Source organism: Dipodomys ordii, unplaced genomic scaffold (genome assembly GCF_000151885.1).
Source record: "Dipodomys ordii isolate 6190 unplaced genomic scaffold, Dord_2.0 Scaffold7, whole genome shotgun sequence".
NCBI classification, from domain to species: domain Eukaryota; kingdom Metazoa; phylum Chordata; class Mammalia; order Rodentia; family Heteromyidae; genus Dipodomys; species Dipodomys ordii.
In genome coordinates this window covers 21,562,429-21,581,758 of record NW_012267223.1, presented here as the reverse complement: position 1 = coordinate 21,581,758, position 19,330 = coordinate 21,562,429, and the positions used below count along the sequence as shown (strand labels likewise).

The 19,330-nt window shown below is 49.2% G+C and overlaps 1 protein-coding gene across 1 annotated transcript in view; it reads right to left on the bottom strand.

The window, feature by feature from the left end:
* Igfbp4 (insulin-like growth factor binding protein 4) overlaps positions 1-8,518 on the bottom strand; it is a 13,369-nt gene extending 4,851 nt beyond the window's left edge. Inside the window, exons 1-2 of the mRNA XM_013037993.1 lie at positions 7,868-8,518; positions 525-679 (exon numbers count right to left, since the gene is read on the bottom strand). Coding sequence (XP_012893447.1) covers positions 525-679; positions 7,868-8,216 — 504 coding nt within the window. The 5' untranslated portion in view covers positions 8,217-8,518. The remainder of the gene's footprint in view (positions 1-524; positions 680-7,867) is intronic.
* Positions 8,519-19,330: the final 10,812 nt, after the last annotated feature.

Genomic DNA, 19,330 nt, shown 5'->3' with positions numbered 1-19,330 from the left:
CCAGAAGTGGCGCTGTGGCTCAAGTGATAGAGTACTAGCCTTGAGCTGAAGAGCTGAGGGACAGCGCCCAGGCCCAGAGTTAAGGCCCCACGACCAGACCCCCCCCCCAAAAAAAAATTTAACCAGCAAAAAAGCCAGAAGTGAAGCTGTGCCTCCAGTGGTAGTACATTAGCCTTGAGCACAAAAGCTAAGGGACAGTGTCCAGGCCCTGAATTCAAGCCCCAGTACTGGGGGGCAGGGGAGAACAGGGGCAAGAAACACTAGGGAGCTTGAAATCTTGCTTAAAAAAAAATTGGCACAGAAGCATGGCTGTACTTAACCAATCACTTCAGCTCTATCAACATACAGATGTGATGAGCCGGAAAGGAATCATGTGGAAAGAAATAAGGGCTCTCTCTGCAATGCATGTAGCACCTCAGTAGGCATCCAAGGGTGTTTTCTGGGTAAACATAATCCATGTCCGGTGGTAATAGGGTGTGCGTGTGTGTTCTGTGCACATGCAATCTGTGCTTCAAGATCCTTACCACAGGTCTAGCTTCCTCCCGAGGTGCCATGACCTTCATCTTGCCCCCACTGCTGCTCCGGTCTCTCAATCTGGCGAAGTGCTTCTGTATGCACCTGAGGTCCTGGGCACTGCATGGGCTGAAGCTGTTGTTGGGGTGATCACCTTCATCCTTGTCTGCAGACAGGTTGAGAAAAGCAAAGGGCAAAGGTCAGGACCTGGGAAGAGCAGGGCTTCACAACAACCCAGCCTCCCACCTGCTTCCTCCTCCAGGGGGATTCCAGCATGAGTCTGAGAACAGCAGGGAGCCTGTGGAGGGGCAGGAAGAAATGAAAACACCCCTTCTGCACCCCTCTCCCCTGGACTTCCTTGGGAGAGTACTCTTGAAGTCCTTGACTTGTCCCTCACCCCACCCTGTTCAGCTTTCAGCTTTCAGATGAGTCAGTCACCGGCTGCAGCTGCCCAGATGGCAGGAGGGTCCCCTGGGTTCTGTTAGGGAGGTCTGATGAAGAAGGGGGTTGGGGAAGTAGGCTATTGAATCTCCCTCCTCCCACCATCCCCCTCTCCTTCTGTTCACTCTGTCCCCTGTCCTACTCTTTCCAGTGTCTGACTGCCTAGGATCCCCAGGACCAGAATCAGACTTTCCAGAATCAGAGCCCAAAGGCTCTCCCACTGCCTGGGCGGGACTTAATGTCCATCTGCATGGGAAAGTAGGAAGGTGACACCCTGTGTGGCTCAAGGACTAAGAGAAGAGTCATGCACATTTCTCTAGCCCCCACCTCTAAATCTTTCCTCCATAGACTTCAGGCCCCATCCAATGTTGGTCTCTGTTTCCCCAGAGTTGGGGATCTGGGTATGTGAGGCTAGGAGTGCCACAGCTGGGGACCCTCACTCCCTCCAGGGGACCTCCTGAAGACTCTAGCTGCGCTGCAGAGAAACCCTATCCAGGAGGTCCTGGACTGTAACCTTGTTCCTCCTTCCAGGCAGCCAAGACTGGAATGCAAGGTTGAGCTGGAGAAGGAGGCTGGAAGACCTTTCAGCATATCAGAGCCACCTCTGAAAAGCTCGGGCTTGGCAGCCTGCTACAGGCCCCAGTGTGGAGCCCCTGCCAGCATTCCAGATGTTGGCAGGCGAACAGGAGGTTACATCTGGTTTGCGTCAGGACTTTTTCTTCCTGAGGAGTTAGCAGGTTCCTTCATGTGTGGCAGTAGGCCCAGAGCTGCCTCTTGGTCAAATGGTATTTTTCTGCCTGGGCAAAGCTGTGGGAGGCGGGGGGGGGGGGGGGGGCTGGGGGGAAGGCAGGGAGGGGGGAGCAGCAGTGGCGTGGGGAACTGGTTCTCATTTTCTTCATCTAGCTAGAGGGATGAAGGGATAAGCACACAGATGAAAGAGAAAACAAGCAAAAGACGTTTGAGACCATTAGAAAGTCTTTGTCAAGATTTATAATAAGACCAAGTTACTATAGATGGAAGATTTTGTCACAGGTGGAAGACTAGCTTAGAAAAAGGGTTCACAGGGCGGGAACAAGTGGACCAGAGACATCCAGTCCATCCTTTTGTATATGAAACACCCCAATGACAGTCAAGAGGGGACTCTAGCACAAATCAAGCTTCAGAGACACAGCCAAAAATGAGGCACTGCAGCAAAACCCATTCCCCAGGAAGTATAGGCAGCAAAAGTGGGGGTGTAGGGTTGTGCCAATGGAACCACAAGAAGATATGCTCTAAGCCTTCAGTCAGGAGCCAGGGAAAGTTCTAGAATCTAGGCCTTTCCTCAGACCCCCTTCCAGAGAGCCTCTGGCACAAAAGACCCAGCAAGCTAACACCCTGTTCTCCCTATTCTCACCCTGCATAAAGCCATGAGCTTATACATAGGGTCACACTGTTTCAGGGTGTAGACGGGACCTAGGTTGTGGAGAAAGCAGAAAAGGAAGACCCAAAGAATTAGAAACAAATCTTGGAAGGACAGAGGCTGAGCTCAGGGTGTGAACAAAGGTAGGATCATTGGCCTTGGGTATGACTGGAGCTGGGATACTGTCCTCTAGGGAACACCCCTTCCTACCTTGAAAGCCTGTATTCTTCCGGAGTGGGGGTTCCCTTCACAAAAATAATGGAAAGGGTGACTTTACCCTGGGATTCTAGGTCCTTTTAGTAAGTGTGCAGAATGGCATTAGGCTCACAGTTCAATGATTCAGAAAAGTTTTATGTTGTTGTTGTTGTTGTTTCTTTGTTTTTGTTTTTTGGTCATGGGGCTTGAACTCTGGGCCTAAACACTGTCCCTCAGCTCTTCAGTTCAAAGCTAGTGCTCTACCACTTGAGCCACAGCACCACTTCCTGTTGTTGTTTCTTTGGTCCTTTGTTGTGGGGGGAGAGGGCAGTAGTAGAGCTTGAACTCAGAGCCTGGGCACTGTATCTTAGCTTTTTCACTCTAGGCTGACTTTCTACCACCTAAGCCACAACTCTATTTCTGGCTTTTTAGTGGTTAATTGGAGATAAGAGTCTTCTCATAGACTTTCTGCCCAGGCTGGCTTTGAACAACAATCCTCAGATCTCAGCCTCCTGGGTAGCTAGGATCACCAGCACCCAGATAAGAAGGCTTTTCTTTCTTTTCTTTTTTTCTTTTTTCTTTTTTTGTCGGTCATGGAGCCTGAACTCTGGGCCTAGGCACTGTCCCTCAGCTCTTCAGATCAAGGCTAGCACTTTACCACTTGAGCCACAGAGCCACTTCCGGCTTTTTCTGCTTATGTGGTGCTGAGGAATCAAACCCAGGGCTTCATGCACGCAAGGCAAGCACTCTACCACTAAGCCACCTTCCCAGTCCTAGGACTTTTCTAAAGAAAAGTCTTAGGAGACTGAGAGCTCCCCACACTGCACATGTGCAGCACTGGAGCAAAGGAGAAAGCTCAAGAACCCAGAGAAGCTCCATCCACACTCTACTTTCTACTGAGGAGCTTCAACAAGCTCATAAATGACAAACTCAGGAAATCACCCATGGATATTTGAGTTGTTCATTGTATATGGAGGACAATGGGGTAGTTCACTGAAAACTAGGCTGCTCAGGATACAGAGTGAGCCCTCAAACATAGCTTCAGCTCTTGCTGGAATGGCTCTAAGCTGAGCCAGCAGCCTGCCTCACTTCCGGACTGCTGATCTCCCCCATCCCACTGACCTGGACTTCATGTCTAAGCTTAGGGTAGAACCCACCCTCCTTACTACTCACCTGGGGACATAGGTACACAGAGTGAAGTCCACATCTGCCCACCCCCACACAGGCTGAGACTCAAGAATCACAAACACATACAATTATGTGTCCAGATATAAACACTTGTCCACGTGTGCACACCCACATAGATTCAGGCCCTCTGACCCTACCATAGTCAGAGACACAGACCAAAGCAGGCTACAGTGAATTCCAGGTTCTCTGGACCACAGAGTGTTGACTTTTCAGTTAATCTGTGACTTTGCCTTATCCAGCTTTACTAACTGGCAGACTGAGGATCCACCCCAGGATCCACCCCTAGATACTGGGTTGGGAGGGGGGGTGGTAAGGGCTGTAGCATCAGGCCCACGTGAAAATCTTCCAGCAAGGTTCACCTTGAAGTGCCCTCTACAAAAGTCTCAATGTCCTTGGACTCCCCTCTAAGCATGAGCTGCAACCACACTCCTCACAGTGGAAGGCCAGACCTCTGAGAAGTTCTGGAAGGTGGTGTTTCCAAGACAAGCTAGGTTTTCTCCTTCAGCCCTGGTTTGGAGCTGGATCAGCTGCCATCCAGCACAGGGGAAAGCTTTGCTTTTTGCTCTAGCCCCAAAGGAGAGTAAGAAGCCCAGAGGTGGGCTGGGAATGTGGCTTAGTGGTAGAGTACTTGCCCAGCATACATGAAGCGCTGGGTTCGATTCCTCAGTACCACATACACAGAGAAAGCCAGAAGTGGCACTGAGACTCAAGTGGTAGAGTGCTAGCCTTGAGCAAAAGAAGTTCAAGGACAGTGCTCAGGCCCTGAGATGAAGCTCCAGGACTGGCAAAAAAGAAGGAAGAGGAGGAGGAGGAGGAGGAAGAAGAACAAGAACAAGAAGCCGCCCAGAGTAAGAAGAGGATGCACATAGCCTTGGCATCAGGGGCTACAAAGTTTCTGCTACATGATTTTACCCCATGATTTCTCCTTAACTCCAGCTCACATCTCCATGAGACCCATAGGCTATGAACTAAGCGGGACCCACCACTCAAACCTGGAAGTTTCAGTCATGCCTTGAAGGGTCACACAATCAACGTGCCAAGAAAGGCCTTTCTTTCCTTCTTCCCCAGTACTCTGTTTGCAGAAGCCAAGATCATCCATACCAGGTATCGAGTCTGGTTCAGAGACTGTCTCCCTCACTATTGTGTCATCCTTCTGGCCACAGGTAAAGCACATGTTTTCTCCATGTGTGTGCAGTAGCAAAAGGCACCAAAGCTAACCAACCCTTCTTAGCTCCGTTGAATGTGCTTCCAACTTTGCTTCCTTGACCTACAGGTCCCCAAAATCCCAGTATAAGCTTCCTCATCACCATCACTCCAATTTATTGAGCTCTTCAGCCATGTCAGACTCCCCCCTCCCTACCCCCAATGCTATCCTATCAGCATTCCCATTTTATTTGATGTGGAAACTAAACTCTCCTGGGTGTAGGAAAAGAAATGAGACTAGCCTCTGCCGCTTCTATGTCTAAATGGACAGACTTCTGATAGCCCAAGGAACCAATAATTCAGGCATTGCCAATACTAAAGTAAAATGCTAAGCAGTCACACTCCTCCTTTCCCTTCCCCCCAAGGCACAGAATTTCTGGGAAGGCCCTGTATCCATGGCATGACTAGATTCCCAGTACTGAAGTAGAGAGGGCAATATTTGCTGCGTTGACTAAAAATTAACCCAGACTGCCTGATCCCTAAGCCTGTCCCTGAAGGACCCAGAGCGCAGTTTGTGAACCCTGTCCCAGGCCTGATTTCTCCATTGAAAATCTCCCAGATTTCAAGGGTCAGTACCATGATGCAAAATTGTAGATTTCTGATGCACATGGCCATCTCCACCTTTGGTGGCCTGGGGTTAACCCATAATATGACTGAGAAAGGAAGGCAGGACTGGCTAGAGATGGAAGTGGGAGGCTTGCCCATGGGATAAATAGGAGGCAACTGAACCGAGGCTGAGGGAGGATGAATGCCAAATATCCACTCTCTTGCTGAAACTTAACCTCAAGAAAAAAAAGAACAGCAAGAACAGATGAATATCCTCTACCAAACTATTCTTGACAGAGGCCCTCAAGCCTGGGAATGTAAAAGGGACAGTGGCCTGTTGACAGTATCAAGCTAAAGAGGAGAGTGAAGACTGGGGCTGAGCCATGCTGAGTATCTCACCAGAGTCCCTGCAGAGTTGTCATGTGGCTGTATTGGTGTCACTTCCCATGGTGCCATGTGGGCCAGGCCATGAAAAGGAAGTACTTCCACAGTGACTAGGAAGTGACAGGGCAGGGCATAGCTTGCTGAGTGAGCACCTGCTTTTCCAGGGTCCTCCTGGCTTCCCTTTACCTCTCTTCTGATAACTATATCCAAGACACTGAGTGGAGGACAAGGCCAGACAGGAAGCAGGAGGGGTTATTAGTAAGCTACAGGTTCTGCAATCAAAGTAGACCTACAGCCACTAGACATCCTTTGACATCTAGACACCTCTTGAGGCTGGTTTACATTATGTCTACAGGATAATGGCAAACTGTTCATGCCATATCTACACCACCCCTAAAAAAAAAATCTAGAGGATAAGATTGTCCTCCACTACATCTGGGATGCTTATACAGAGAAGATAGTGTCAGAGAAGAAGTTACCAATCTTCTCTGCTGCCAGATACCTATGAGCTACTGTAAAGTTTCAAAGACAAAGTTATACCCAGGGAGCCCAGACTCAGCCCTTACTCCTGGTCTCTCTGCTATGGGCATTTCTGCCCCCAATAGCAGTGATTCCATTCCTGAAAACCCCACTCTCCAAAAGTGCTGGGTTCCAGCTGGCATTTTCCCTAGAATGTTTTCTGCTGACCCATCTCTCCCTGCCCAAGGGCAGGAAGGGCAGAGAGGCCTGAGGCCCAGACTCCTGGGGTCCACCTTCTTCCTGTTTTCCCTGCATCCTGCTTTCCTCCAGCTCACAAGCTGCAGAAGATTGAGGAAGTAGAGCAGTCTGGGACCCAAGGCAGGAAGCTTGGGGCCAAAGTCCCAGCATCCGGACTGCAACAATGGGAGCTTTAAGCACCAAGAAAAGAGACAGACACCCACAGAGGCTCAGAGAGGGCAAAACAGTCAGAGAGAGAGATCAAGAACTAGAAACAGATACAGCAAGGCAGAGAGAGAGACTGAAAGCAACAGAAACACAGTGACAGCCACGGTGACAGAAAAAGTGCAGAAAAAGAAAAGGAAAAAAACAATAGAGTAAGGCAGAGCAAGAGAAAGAAACTAACAATGCATAGAAAACACTGAAGAAAAGAGAACTTGAGAGCATCATGGTGAAACCAGAAGTTGAGAGCCAGCAAAATATAACAAAAGAACCAGAGAAACAATGAAAGATACAGAAAGATTCCAAGGAGAACCTGAGAAGCTTGATGCGAAATGGAGAAAATCTAAAAATGAGGTTGAACAAAGAGCTATATAAGTGCCCCCCCCCTTAATCTCAATTTCCTTTTGCACACCCTTGACCTGGGAGCCAGGGCTTCTCTCCTGCTACTTTACCAGATGGTACCTGCCAGGAGAAAGGAGCAAGCAGCCTGCACACTAGAGCAAGTAGAGATGCCCCGACCTGCTATGAACACCTTTGTCTTTCCACCAATTCTCAAACAGATGGCTCAGGTCTTTGGGAAAGGACAAGTCTTATTGCCTCTATTTGTATGTTCCACTCCACCACAGGGAAATGGTGAAAAGTCCAGGCCTTAGCTCTTCAGACCCCTGGGGTCTCACTTGTGGCCCTGCTTCAGGAATTGAAAGATGCCCCCCTTCCACCTCTTTCCATCCCAACCCACCCCTTCCCACCGATTTTCTATCCCTAAGCAGACCTGACTGGAGCAGGTCACTTACTTGGCCACTCTTGTGGTAGCTCCCAGCCTACCAATGAGAGCCTCTTGCTACACAGGCACCCCTGGGAGATGGAGGGCTGGAACAAAGTTCCCTTGGATGGTGTCCCAGGACTCAGTAGCAGTTTCTTTGGCTGAACCTGTCCTGCCAGTAGTGCCTGCTGTGCATACCTACCTTCTCCTCAGATCCCAGGGCATTTTCACGGCCTGCCAGGCCAGCCAGAATTAAGGATGAAGCTGCTAAGTAGAAAACCCACTGCGGATGGAGTAGGAGGGCAAGGGTACCTTACCAGAAGGCTGCAGGCTTTCCTGGATGGCTTCGATCTCTGTCAGCTCCGTGCATACCCCTTGCCCGTGCACCAGCATGTGCAGGGGCCTCTCCACCCCCCGGGGCGGGTAGCAGCGCAGGCCTGAGCCACAACGAGGGGTGTATACCCCGCAGGGCATCCCCAAGCCCAGGGCGCAAGTGGCACAACAACCACAGCCAGGTTCCCGCACCAGCTCCTCGCAGCCCACGGGGGGTTGGCAGCGCGCCAGCTTCTCCTCGGAGCAGGGTGGGCAGTGGATGGCTTCGTCGCCCAGGCTCGGGCCGGGCCCGGCGGCCAACAGGAGGGCCACCACGAGGCAAAAGGGCAGCATGACCGGGCAGGGACCAGGCACACGGGCACGGGCGCAGGCGGGGAGCGCGGGGCGATCGGACAGGCAGCAGGGGTATGGGGAAGCAAGTGCCGGGGGCACCTGGAGGACCCGATCCCGGAGGGCTCGGAGAGACGGGGCGGCCCAGAGCAGACAGGGCTGGAGCCGGGGAAGTTAGCGTGCGCGCCGGAGCGGAGCGATCCTGGCCGCTGGGGCGCTGCGCCGCATCCTCGGCCGGGGCCCCGGCTAGCGGCGGGAGGCGGGAGGCGCGGGGCAGGGGGCTGAGCGGCTGCCGGAGAACGGCTCCCCAGACTTTATACCGGCCCCTGGCCACACCCCCAGCGCCTTCCTCGAGGTGGGGGAGCCCGGGCGGGTGAGGGGGAGAGGGAGAGGCGGCCGTTAGGGGGAGGGGGCGCTGTCCTAAGTCGCCGTGGCTCCGACATCTGAAAGTCCTTTGCTCGCAGGCACCCGGGAGCCCTGCAAAGAGCTAGGAGAGGAGCGGCGAGGGGGCTGATGCCTGCACCCCCACCCCCCCCCCGCCCCAACCTCCGAGGATTCCGTCTCCCTGGCCAGAGTCCTTTCCACCACCACCCTGGGGCTTCAATTGCGGGAGACCACGCGGGGTGAGGTTGGGTACAGCCACCCCACAAGGGCCTTGAGAAGGGTTGCTGGCCCGTGACACGAATAGGCTGTCTTCCCATTTACCCCCCTATCCCCAAGGGCTCCTTTGGGCTCTGATCCACTCTGCCTTTCCAGGATGGAATCCACCCAACGCTGAGGGAGAGAGAGGTTCCAAGTCTCTCCTGCCTGGATGTTTGCCTCTACTACCCAGATCTGCTCCCGGAGGGAGACTGGACACGTTGTGCGCTGAACAACTCCAGGGGGCACCATTCCTTGTGATCGGGCGTGCATTTGCATAGCTCTTGACAGTTTCCCAGTAGATCATCGAGGATTTTGAGGAAGGGGGTACATTTTTCTAATTCACCCAATGCAGCTCTTTGGGTTAGTGTTCAGCTGGCTCACTCCTCCCTGAAACCCGCTCAGTGCTCACATCCCTCATCCTCTCGATGCTGCTGAAATTGGTAGGTAATCTAGAGGGTCTTCTCTCTAGCTTCCTTCTCAGGTTACCCCCAAAGCCCACACCCTCCTCCTACACAAAGATTCCTGCCAGCCTGGAACATACCCCAAAAGGAAGGGCACCTTGTCCAGGCACAGTCTGTGACCCAATGGGAAATGTTTTTGGCTTGGCTTAGAAAACTAAGGAGTAGCCAAGCTGAAGTGACATTTGTAGGCCCCTTTCCTGCTTCTTCTCCCAGGATAGGGTTCTTTCTGTCTCCTGGCATTTAGGACACCTCCGGCTTTCTGCAAATTCAGACTTTTGTGGAGATGGGAGGAAGAATCCAGCTGGATGCCAACTTGTAGGACAGACCAAAAAGTTACAAACTGATGACACCTACTGGCAATCACTAAGACTGCAGAGATGCAGACCAAGGAGGCTCATGCCTGAACAAATCCTAGCTATTTGGCAGGCTGAGATTTTTAGGATGAGGAGGCCAACCTAGGCCTCCTCAAGGAAGAACTGGATGCAATGGCACACACCTGTTATCCTAGCTACTGGAGAAGCCTAACATAGGTGGAGCACAGGGACACCTTTGTAGAAAGCCAAACCCTATCTCAAAAAATAACTAGCAAAAATCAAGGTTGGAGGCATGGCACAGAACTGAGTGCCTGCTTAGCAAGTACAAGACTCTGAGTTCAAAATCTCAGTACACCAAAAGGAAAAAGATTGCAGAACACTTATGGTCAGGAACAAAGTTCTAGGACTGTCTCCATCCCATCTTTCAGATGAAGAAGGGATCCTTCTATCCCCATCTGTCTTAGAGAAGAGCAAACACAACTAAGTCCCTCCAGTTCCTGGGGAAAAATCCTGCCTGTTCCTGATTCAAAGACCCCACCCCATACTCCCTCCTTTTCCTCCCTCCTCACAACCTAGTTCTGCCACCAGCTTGCTAAATGAATCTGCAGTTTGTCCCTAACTATAAAAGGAAGGGAGCTAGATCATCTTTACCCACCCCATTTCTTGAAACTCTTGCAGAAATGAGAATAGTTCTGATGCCAGTGTAAAGATAATGGGACTCAGAGATCAGAGAGCAGGTGAGGCTCGAGAGAGCCCAAGACGAATACTGAAGTTCCAGTGAGGTGAGAAACTCCATCCATCTTCTAGTATCCTTCCCACACTTCATTTAAAAATAATGTCTGGGATCATTCCAAGGAGGTAAAAGAATGAACTAGAGGAGGCCTTCCAAGCACCTCCCCCACCATTCATGCAACACCAACATGTCACCTAAGTTTACTGAACACCTCTTGCTCCCAAGTGTTGTGTTCCATCTTGGGGATGTAGAGGTGGCCAAGACCACTCCAGGAGTTCACTTTCTAGTGAGAGAAGGCAGAAATGAAAATAAGGATAAGCCCTTTATGAAAAAATCTGGGGCCAAGTCTTTCATGTAAAAGGAAAAAACACAGATGTCAGCATCATCAAGCTGGACCAATCCCAGCTTTGTCTCTAGGAACTCACTAGGGACCTGAAGCAAGTTACTTCAGGTAGCTTCAAGCTTTGTCTGATAAATGGGACTTTTCAGTGTAAGAGAGGGACCTGTAAAAAGCAGATAGTAAGTATTTGTTTCTCTACTATCCCTACTCTGTAACTTCCTCAAGTATGGCAGGATGCTCTTGAAGACTGGGTTTCTTGAGAATGGAAACATAGGAAGAACATGAGATCTGGAGAAAGAGCACCTGGGTTCAAGTGGTAGCATAGGCACTGATGGAGGAGACAAATTATACATAATAACAGTCACCCCAGGAATGGACTAAGTAGTTGCATCTTGGTGCAGCTACCTTCCTGTCCATTTGGGATTCCATACTTTCAGTAGACTCAGGATCTCCACAGGGAACCCACAGTGCAAACGGAAGGCTGGTCTAGCCCAGCTCCAGAACATAGAGCCCAGTCTAGATGTATATGACTCCAAAAGTAAATACCAGGAATGAGTAGGGATAGGGAGAATGGAGCCCATCTGCAGTTGAGCTGGTCAGGATCTGGTTTCATATCTTTAGACCAGCTAGTTCTCCTACTTGCCCACTTTCTGACCACTTCCCCTTCCTTAGCTTCAGTTTTACCGTCTGGGAAGGGAGGTAGAGCAGAGGAGAATACACAGAATTGTGAACCCCTTCCAGCTCTGAGAGTCTAGGAATCTAGGAGTTCTATGGTCCTTTTGAGTCACCATAGCCGCCCCTCCTCTCCTGCTGGCATAGGTCCCAATCCTTCAGTCTATACTGGCACAGGCCATCAATCTCATTGACTAAAGTCTGCACAGACTCTGTTGGGCAGAGCTTTTTTTTTACCACTCAGAGAAGTGATCAGGTTCATTCAAAAGCACACAGCTAGAGAGTAATAGAGGGGGGCCTTGTGACAAGTGTATGTAATATTTGCTACGCAAATAGCCTCTGCTCCTTACTGCCTCTGTTGCCTCAAAGTCATCATCAGTGAGCTACAGGTTCAGGGCTCAAGCGAAAAAGGTAGCATGGAGGGAAAAGAAGAAAGGGCAACCCAGGAGAATCTTGCAGAACTTCTGCAAAAGTACAGACACAGAGAACCTGAGCTGATGGAACAAGATGTTTTAGAATTCCCTGACCTGCCCCTTCTCCACTACATACCTGCTGCTGTTGTGTCCAAGAGGAGGGCACCTATTTGCCAGAGTACCCTATGACCTCACAGAGATTCAGAACAAATTCCCTATTCTTTTCCCCATGCTCCCTGGAGGAGGTTTAGGCCCTGCCTCCTACTCTCCCAGCTCTGGGGAACATGGTTCCACTCACCCCTTAAGGAGACCCCAAACAGAGTCTACCAAGGGACCTCAAAACCCAGAAAGACCCTCAAAAGGAATCAAGGCTTAAGAGAAATACCATAAAGGGCCTTTCAGACTCAGTAAACTTCAGAGAGAGGGTTTGACATACAGATAGATAACCAATACCCATACACCTGTACCCCTGAGCAGTAGGCCTCCCCTCTCCCTATCAGCACCAGGAGTTCATGCAAGGCACCAGTCATCATACCAGTCATAACCACTTTCTGCTTATTCTCAGACCTTCATTCAGTGGCTCATGCCTGTAAACCTAGCTTCGGGAGGCTGAGATGTAAGAATTGTAGTTCAAGGCCAGCTGGGGAAGAAAAGCCTGTGAGACACTTATCTCCAATAAACGACCCCAAAAAGTCAAAAGTGGAGCTGTGGCTTAAGTGGTAGAACATTAGCTTTGAGCAGAAGCAGCTCAGGGATAGCACCTAGACCCTGAGTTCAACCCCAGGACCCGTGTGCGCGCATGCGCACGCGCGCACACACACACACACACACACACACACACACACACACACACACAAAACAATCAAGACCTTCATTCATTTTTCAGACCCTTTCATTCCATACCCAAAATCTTATACCAACCATACTGGCAATTTTTTTTTTGGTAGGTTGTGGAACTTGAACTCTGGGCTTGGGCATTGTCCTTCAGCTCTTCAGCTTAAGGTGAGCACTCTACCACTTGGGCCACAGCACCACTTCCAGTTTTCTGGTGGTTAATTGGAAATAAGAGTCTCATGGACTTTCCTGCCTGGGCTGGCTTTGAACTGTGATCCTCAGATCTCAGCCTTTTGAGTAGCTAGGATTACAGGCATGAGCCACCAGCACCCAGCTAACTTCTTTTTTCTTTCTTTTTTTTGTCAGTCACTAGGGGCTTAAACGCTGAGCCTAGGCACTGTCCCTGAGCTCCCCAACTGCTCTACCACTTGAGCCACAGTACCACTTCCAAAACTTTTTAAATATTGACAATACCAAGACATGACATATTAGTGGTTGAAAGGAACTGATAATTCCACTCACCCATATATATATATATAGGGGTAATGGGAAAAGAATAGGGAATTTGCTCCAAATCTGTGAGGTCATAGGGTACTCTAACAAATAGGTGTCCTCTTCTTGGACACAACAACAGCAGGTGTGTAGTGAAGAAAGGCATTCAGGGAGTTTCCCTTCTAAAACATCTCGTTCCATCTGCTCAGGTTCTCTGTGTGTGTGTGTGTGTGTGTGTGTGTGTGTGTGTGTGTGTGTGTGTGTGTGCATTCCAAAGTATATGTTCAAGAGTGTTCATGGGAAGCACTGTATATGTAGAATTTCCAAAAAGGCAATCAATACACTATCACATTTGTACTTTTCTTTCCATACTGGGCAATGAACCCAGTGTTCTATCACTTGAACTATGATGCCAGCCTTCTTGTTTTCATTTGTTTTTGAGATAGAACGTTGCTAACTTTGACTGGGCTGGCCTTGAACTTAAGATCTTCTTGCCTATGCCTCCCAAGTAATTAGGATTACAGGCATGTCCAAAAATGTCCAGCCATAAATCTGTATTTGGATAAACTATTGCTATACCCAATACTATTAATCATAAGGTTACTACTGTATTATTCTCTATAAAATTCAAAAGCAGGCAAATCTATGGCTTGAAAAATCAGGATAGAGATTACCTTGGGAAGAAGGATGAAGAGAGTCTAGTGATGTAAGAGTGACATTTATTACTTAGTTATACGGTATATTCACCATACTTCAATTTTTTCAGTACTGGGAATTGAACTCATGGCCTTGTGCTTGAGCTACACCACTTTCATATTTATTTATTCTTTGGTGCCAGTACTGGAGCTTGAACTCATGGTCTTGTACTCTTGCTCAGCTTCCCTCCCCACCACCCTATCCCTGTATTTCTGCCATTTGAGTCATGCCTCCGGTTGCTTTGGTTCTCAATTTAATTTTTGTGTCCATCCTGGATTGTGTCCCTGGATTTTCATGCTCAAAACTAGTATTTTATCACTTGAGCCACAGCTCCACTTCCAGGTTCTTACTAATTAATTGGAGGTGAGAATTCCACAGGTTTTCCTGCCTGGACTCGCTTCAGAATGTGATCCTTCGATCTTAGCCTCCTGAGTAGTTAGGATTATTGGCATGAGCCACCACCGAACTGAGTCCTCAGTTGTTGTTTTTCCAAATATTTTTTTGGGGGGGTCCGGTTGTGGAGCCTGAACTCTGGGCCTGGGCGCTGTCCCTCAGCTCTTCAGCTCAAGGCTAGCGCTCTACCACTTGAGCCACAGCACCACTTCCGGCTTTTTTTCTTTTTGCTTATGTGGTGCTGAGGAATCGAACCCAGGGACTCAGGCATGCAAGGCAAGCGCTCTACCACTGAGCCACCTTCCCAGCCCCACCAAATATTTCTTTACTGAGATGAAGTGACTATATATGTCTCACAATACTGTGCCATAGTTATACTTAACTACAGTCACACATTTTAACCTTCACAATGGTAATACTCATCATCTTAATCTACAAAGTTTATGAATGCTACAAAATTTAACAATAAGACTATTTCTTCCAAATAAGGTGCTATGTGCATTTCTTTCCCTTTACTTAGTATCAACTGTTCACTCTTTCTCTCTCCTTCCCTCCCTCCCCTTACTGCCCTTGAGTTGCTTAGTTCACTTTCATCAATGTCCAGTGCAGCTAATGGGCCCCTCTGCTGTATTTTTTCACCTGCTTTCCACTGATTCTGTGCCCTCCTCCCAGATTCCCTCAGATGTGCAAGTGTACATACCATGTATGAGTCCTCAATTTTTTTGGGGGGTCCGGTCGTGGGGCCCTAACTCTGGGCCTGGGCGCTGTCCCTCAGCTCTTCAGCTCAAGGCTAGCGCTCTACCACTTGAGCCACAGCACCACTTCCAGCTTTTTTCTTTTTGCTTATGTGGTGCTGAGGAATTGAACTCAGGGCTTCAGGCATGCAAGGCAAGTGCTCTACCACTGAGCCACCTTCCAGCCTGAGTCCTCAATTTTTTAAGAAAAAAATATTATATTTATTTTGTAAGTGCATTTATTATTTATTTATTTATCAGCTAGGGATGGAACCCAGGACCTTGTGCATGCTTGGCAAGTTGTCAAGTGCTCTTCCCCTGAGTTACTCTCTGGCCCTTGAGTGCTGACTTTGAAGTCAGCCTAGGCCAGATTCCTGGCAATAGATTCTAGATGTTAACCTGGGCCCTCATCCTCATCCTTCACAGTAAGTTAATATCATATAGAACCCCTATGATAATTAAATCAAAGTGTCTGCATAAAACTCTTAAAGTGGGGGGCTGGGAAGGTGGCTCAGTGGTAGAGCGCTTGCCTTGCATGCCTGAGGCCCTGGGTTCAATTCCTCAACACCACATAAGCAAAAAGAAAAAAAAAGCCGGAAGCAGTGCTATGGCTCAAGTGGTAGAGCGCTAGCCTTGAGCTGAAGAGCTGAGGGACAGCACCCAGGCCGAGTTCAGGCCCTACAACCGGACCCAAAAAAAACCAAAAAACTCTTAAAGTGGTGTCTGCCAAATAGCAAGTGCCCAATGAGTGTCAGTTATTAACCATGACCAATCAAGTGAGCGAAATTAAAAGTCTGGAACCAAAATGCCTGCACCAAATCCTGTATTTGCTATTAACTAGCTCTGTGACTTTGGCAACGTGGCTTCTTTTCTCTATCCTCAAATGCCCTCAGTTGTAATAGAGGGATAATGTCAGCCCAGTCAGACAGCCCAGCCTAACGGAGCTGTGCAAAATCCTGCTGAGACAATGTGCTTAAAGCATTTAAAATCATGCCTGGTACAGAACCTTTCTCAATCTATTAGTCACTATGATCACTGATCACCATGGTAACCCAATAAATCTTTGTTATAAATGGAGCTCCAGGTAGTAAAAAGACCAACGTAAGGTCACATGCAACTAAGCATGATTTAACACCATTTGTGAGACAACTGTGTGTGTTCCATTCACACTCAGCCTTTAGCGGGCACACACACACACACACACACACACACACACACACACACACACACACCTCTAGAGGCACTAGTTTTCTCCAGAGTCTCTTTTCTTGTTTGTTTGTTTGTTTTTGTCAGTCGTGGGGCCTGAACTCTGGGCCTGGGTGCTGTTCCTGAGCTACTGTCCCAGCCCCTCTCCAGAGTCTCTTGAGCTGGGTGCTGGTGGTCACAGCACCTATAATCCTAGCTACTCAGGAAGCTGAGATCTGAGGACCAGTTTGATACCAGCCTGGACAGGAAAATTCCTGAGGCTCTTAACTCCAAAAAACTGCCAAAAAAGCTGGGAGTAAAGCTGTGGCTCAAGTGGTACAGCACTATTCTTGAGCAAAAGAAGCTCAAGGACAGGGGCTGGGAAGGTGGCTCAGTGGTAGAGCGCTTGCCTTGCATGCTCGAGGCCCTGGGTTCGATTCCTCAACACCACATAAGAAAAAAGCCGGAAGTGGCGCTGTGGCTCAAGTGGTAGAGTGCTAGCCTTGAGCTGAAGAGCTGAGGGACAGCACCCAGGCCCAGAGTTCAGGCTCTACGACCGGACCCAAAAAAAAAAAAGGAGAAGCTCAAGGACAGTGCCCAGGCCCTGAATTCAAACCCTCGTACTGGCACGTGTGCGCGCGCACACACACACACACGCACACGAAACAAACAAAACTTAAAATAATCCTGTACATCTATCTAATATACCTTTGCCCATCTTTGGGATTGTGTTCATTACTCCTAGAAGTTAAATTGCTAAGTTAAAAAGTGTGCACATTTTTTTTGGGGGGGTCCAGTTGTGGGGCCTGAACTCTGGGCCTGGGCACTGTCCCTCAGCTCTTCAGCTCAAGGCGAAAGTTCTACCACTTGAGCCACAGTGTCACTTCTGGCTTTTTCTTTTTGCTTATGTGGTACTGAGGAATTGAACCCAGGGCCTCAGGCATGCAAGGCAAGCACTCTACCACTGAGCCACCTTCCCAGCCCCAAAAGTATGCACATTTTTAAAATTATGAAAGATACAGGATTTTGAGACTGCTAAAGGAAACGTAAGATTTAAGGCCTGATCTCTAGTACTGAGTTCTCCCCTGCAGAGTCTCCACTGGCCCTTCTATCACCTTTGCCACAAGCACACCAGAGAGTGAGCTCAATGGAAGATTTTGAGTTTTTCTGACCTTCTCCAACCCAGGGCTGGTATCCTCAGTTAAAAAAAAAAAAAAGAAAGAAAGAAAGACCAGATGCTGCCAGTGGTCAACCACAAAGTCAACAGCGCCTCTCCATCCTGCCTTAACCTCCTAAGCATCCTGGCGCTGGCCCAGTCTCACCCAGAAATTTCCAGTGGGCTCCAGCCTAACCATCTCCAAACACAAATCCAGAGTCACACTTTTAGCTCATCCCTGCAAGAGGGAAAAGAGACACTGCCCAGCCTAGGGAGACTGATGACATCAGGACCTCCTGGCTCCTGAGCAGGGAGATGAGAAACAATACCCAGGAGTAAACAGCCAAAGAAGCTCAGACGCTGGACCTGGGGGTTCATTCCTGTTGTTCCAACATTTAGTCCAAGGTCATTCCTTGAGATTTTGTCTTAAAAGAAGAAGAGAAAAAGGAGGGGGAGGGAGAGAAAAGAAAATGAGGAGGAAGAAGAGGGGGAAGAGAGGGGAAGGAAGAAAGAGAAGGAGGAGAAAGAGGAGAAAGGAGAGAGGGAAGAAAAGCTGCTTTGCTGCTGTTGCTCAGTCACACATGGCAATACACTTCAAAAGACCTGAGTGACCTTCAGTTAAACAAGGGAAAACTGGAGTTGGCATTAGTGGCTCATGTGTGTAATCCTAGGTACTCAGGAGGCTGAGATCCAAGGATGGAAGTTCGAAGCAGGAAAGTCTTTGAGACACTCCTCTCCCACCCCCCCACCCCCCCACCCCCCGTTAGTCATGGGACTTGAACTCTGGGCCTGGGCGCTGTCCCTCCATTCTTCACCTCAAGGCTAGCTCTCTACCACTTGAGCCATAGCACCAGTTCTGATTTTCTGGTGGTTTATTAGAGATAAGAATCTCACAGACTTTCCTGCCTGGGCTGGCTTTGAACCGTGATCCTCAGATCTCAGCCTCCTGAGTAGCTAGGATTACAGGCATGAGCCACTGGCGCCCAGCCTTTTTGAGACTCTTATCTTCAAAAATGTACCCAAAGCTGGAAGTAGAGCTGTGGCTCACATGATAGAGCACTAGCCTTGAACAACACAAAAAAAGCTCAAGGACAGTGCCTAGGCCCTGAGTTCAAGCCCCAGTACTGGTACGCACATGTGCACGCATGCACGCGTGCGCGCGTACACAAACACACACACACACGCCCATACACATACACACACACAAACACACACCTCTTTAGAAATGGTTTTGGAAGGGCTGGGAAGGTGGCTCAGTGGTAGAGTGCTTGCCTTGCATGCATGAAGCTCTGGGTTTGATTCCTTAGCACCACATAAACAGAAAAAGCCAGAAGTGGCTCAAGTGGTGGAAGGCTAGCCTTGAGCTGAAGAGCTAAAAGACAGCACCCAGGCACAGAGTTCAAGCCCCAAGACTGACAAGCAAGCAAGCAAGCAAGAAATGGTTTTGGAGGAAGGGACTGATGGACTGGTGGGAAACAAAGTCATGGAGAGAAGTTATCTTTGCAAACCTGTCCTGAGCACTTTAACTGTGATTTCCTACCCTATCAGGAAAACATGAAGAAATGAAGCTCGGGACAACAGTGAAAGATTTGCCTGAGCACATAATGCCCAGAAAGTACACAACCCAATTCCTACACCTAAAAAATTAGGAAGCTAGTCCCCAAGTTTGGGCCCCTGCAGAGTGGGAGAAGAGAGACAATGAGAGCTTCTCTCTGCAACCTACACCCGCCACACAGCCTCCTCCAGGGGGCTCATTTCCAAATGAGTTCCAATCCCTTCTTGCCTCCCAGGATTGGCATCTGACAGGCACCTGGAATTCCTTCTTCGTGTGCAATGCCTCCCAGGACCCACCCGGCTCAGAGCCCCACCTCTTCCTTCCAAGACTCCCCACAGGTCTGTCAAAAACCCCTGTGAAGAAGAATCTAGAAAGAGGGAGAGACTATGCTCACAAGAAGAGGACCAAAGCAAAGCAAGACTACCCATACTGGAGGACAGAAAGGTTGTCCTGAGTGATTTCCTATCTCATTTAACTCTCTGTACTTTAATAAAGGA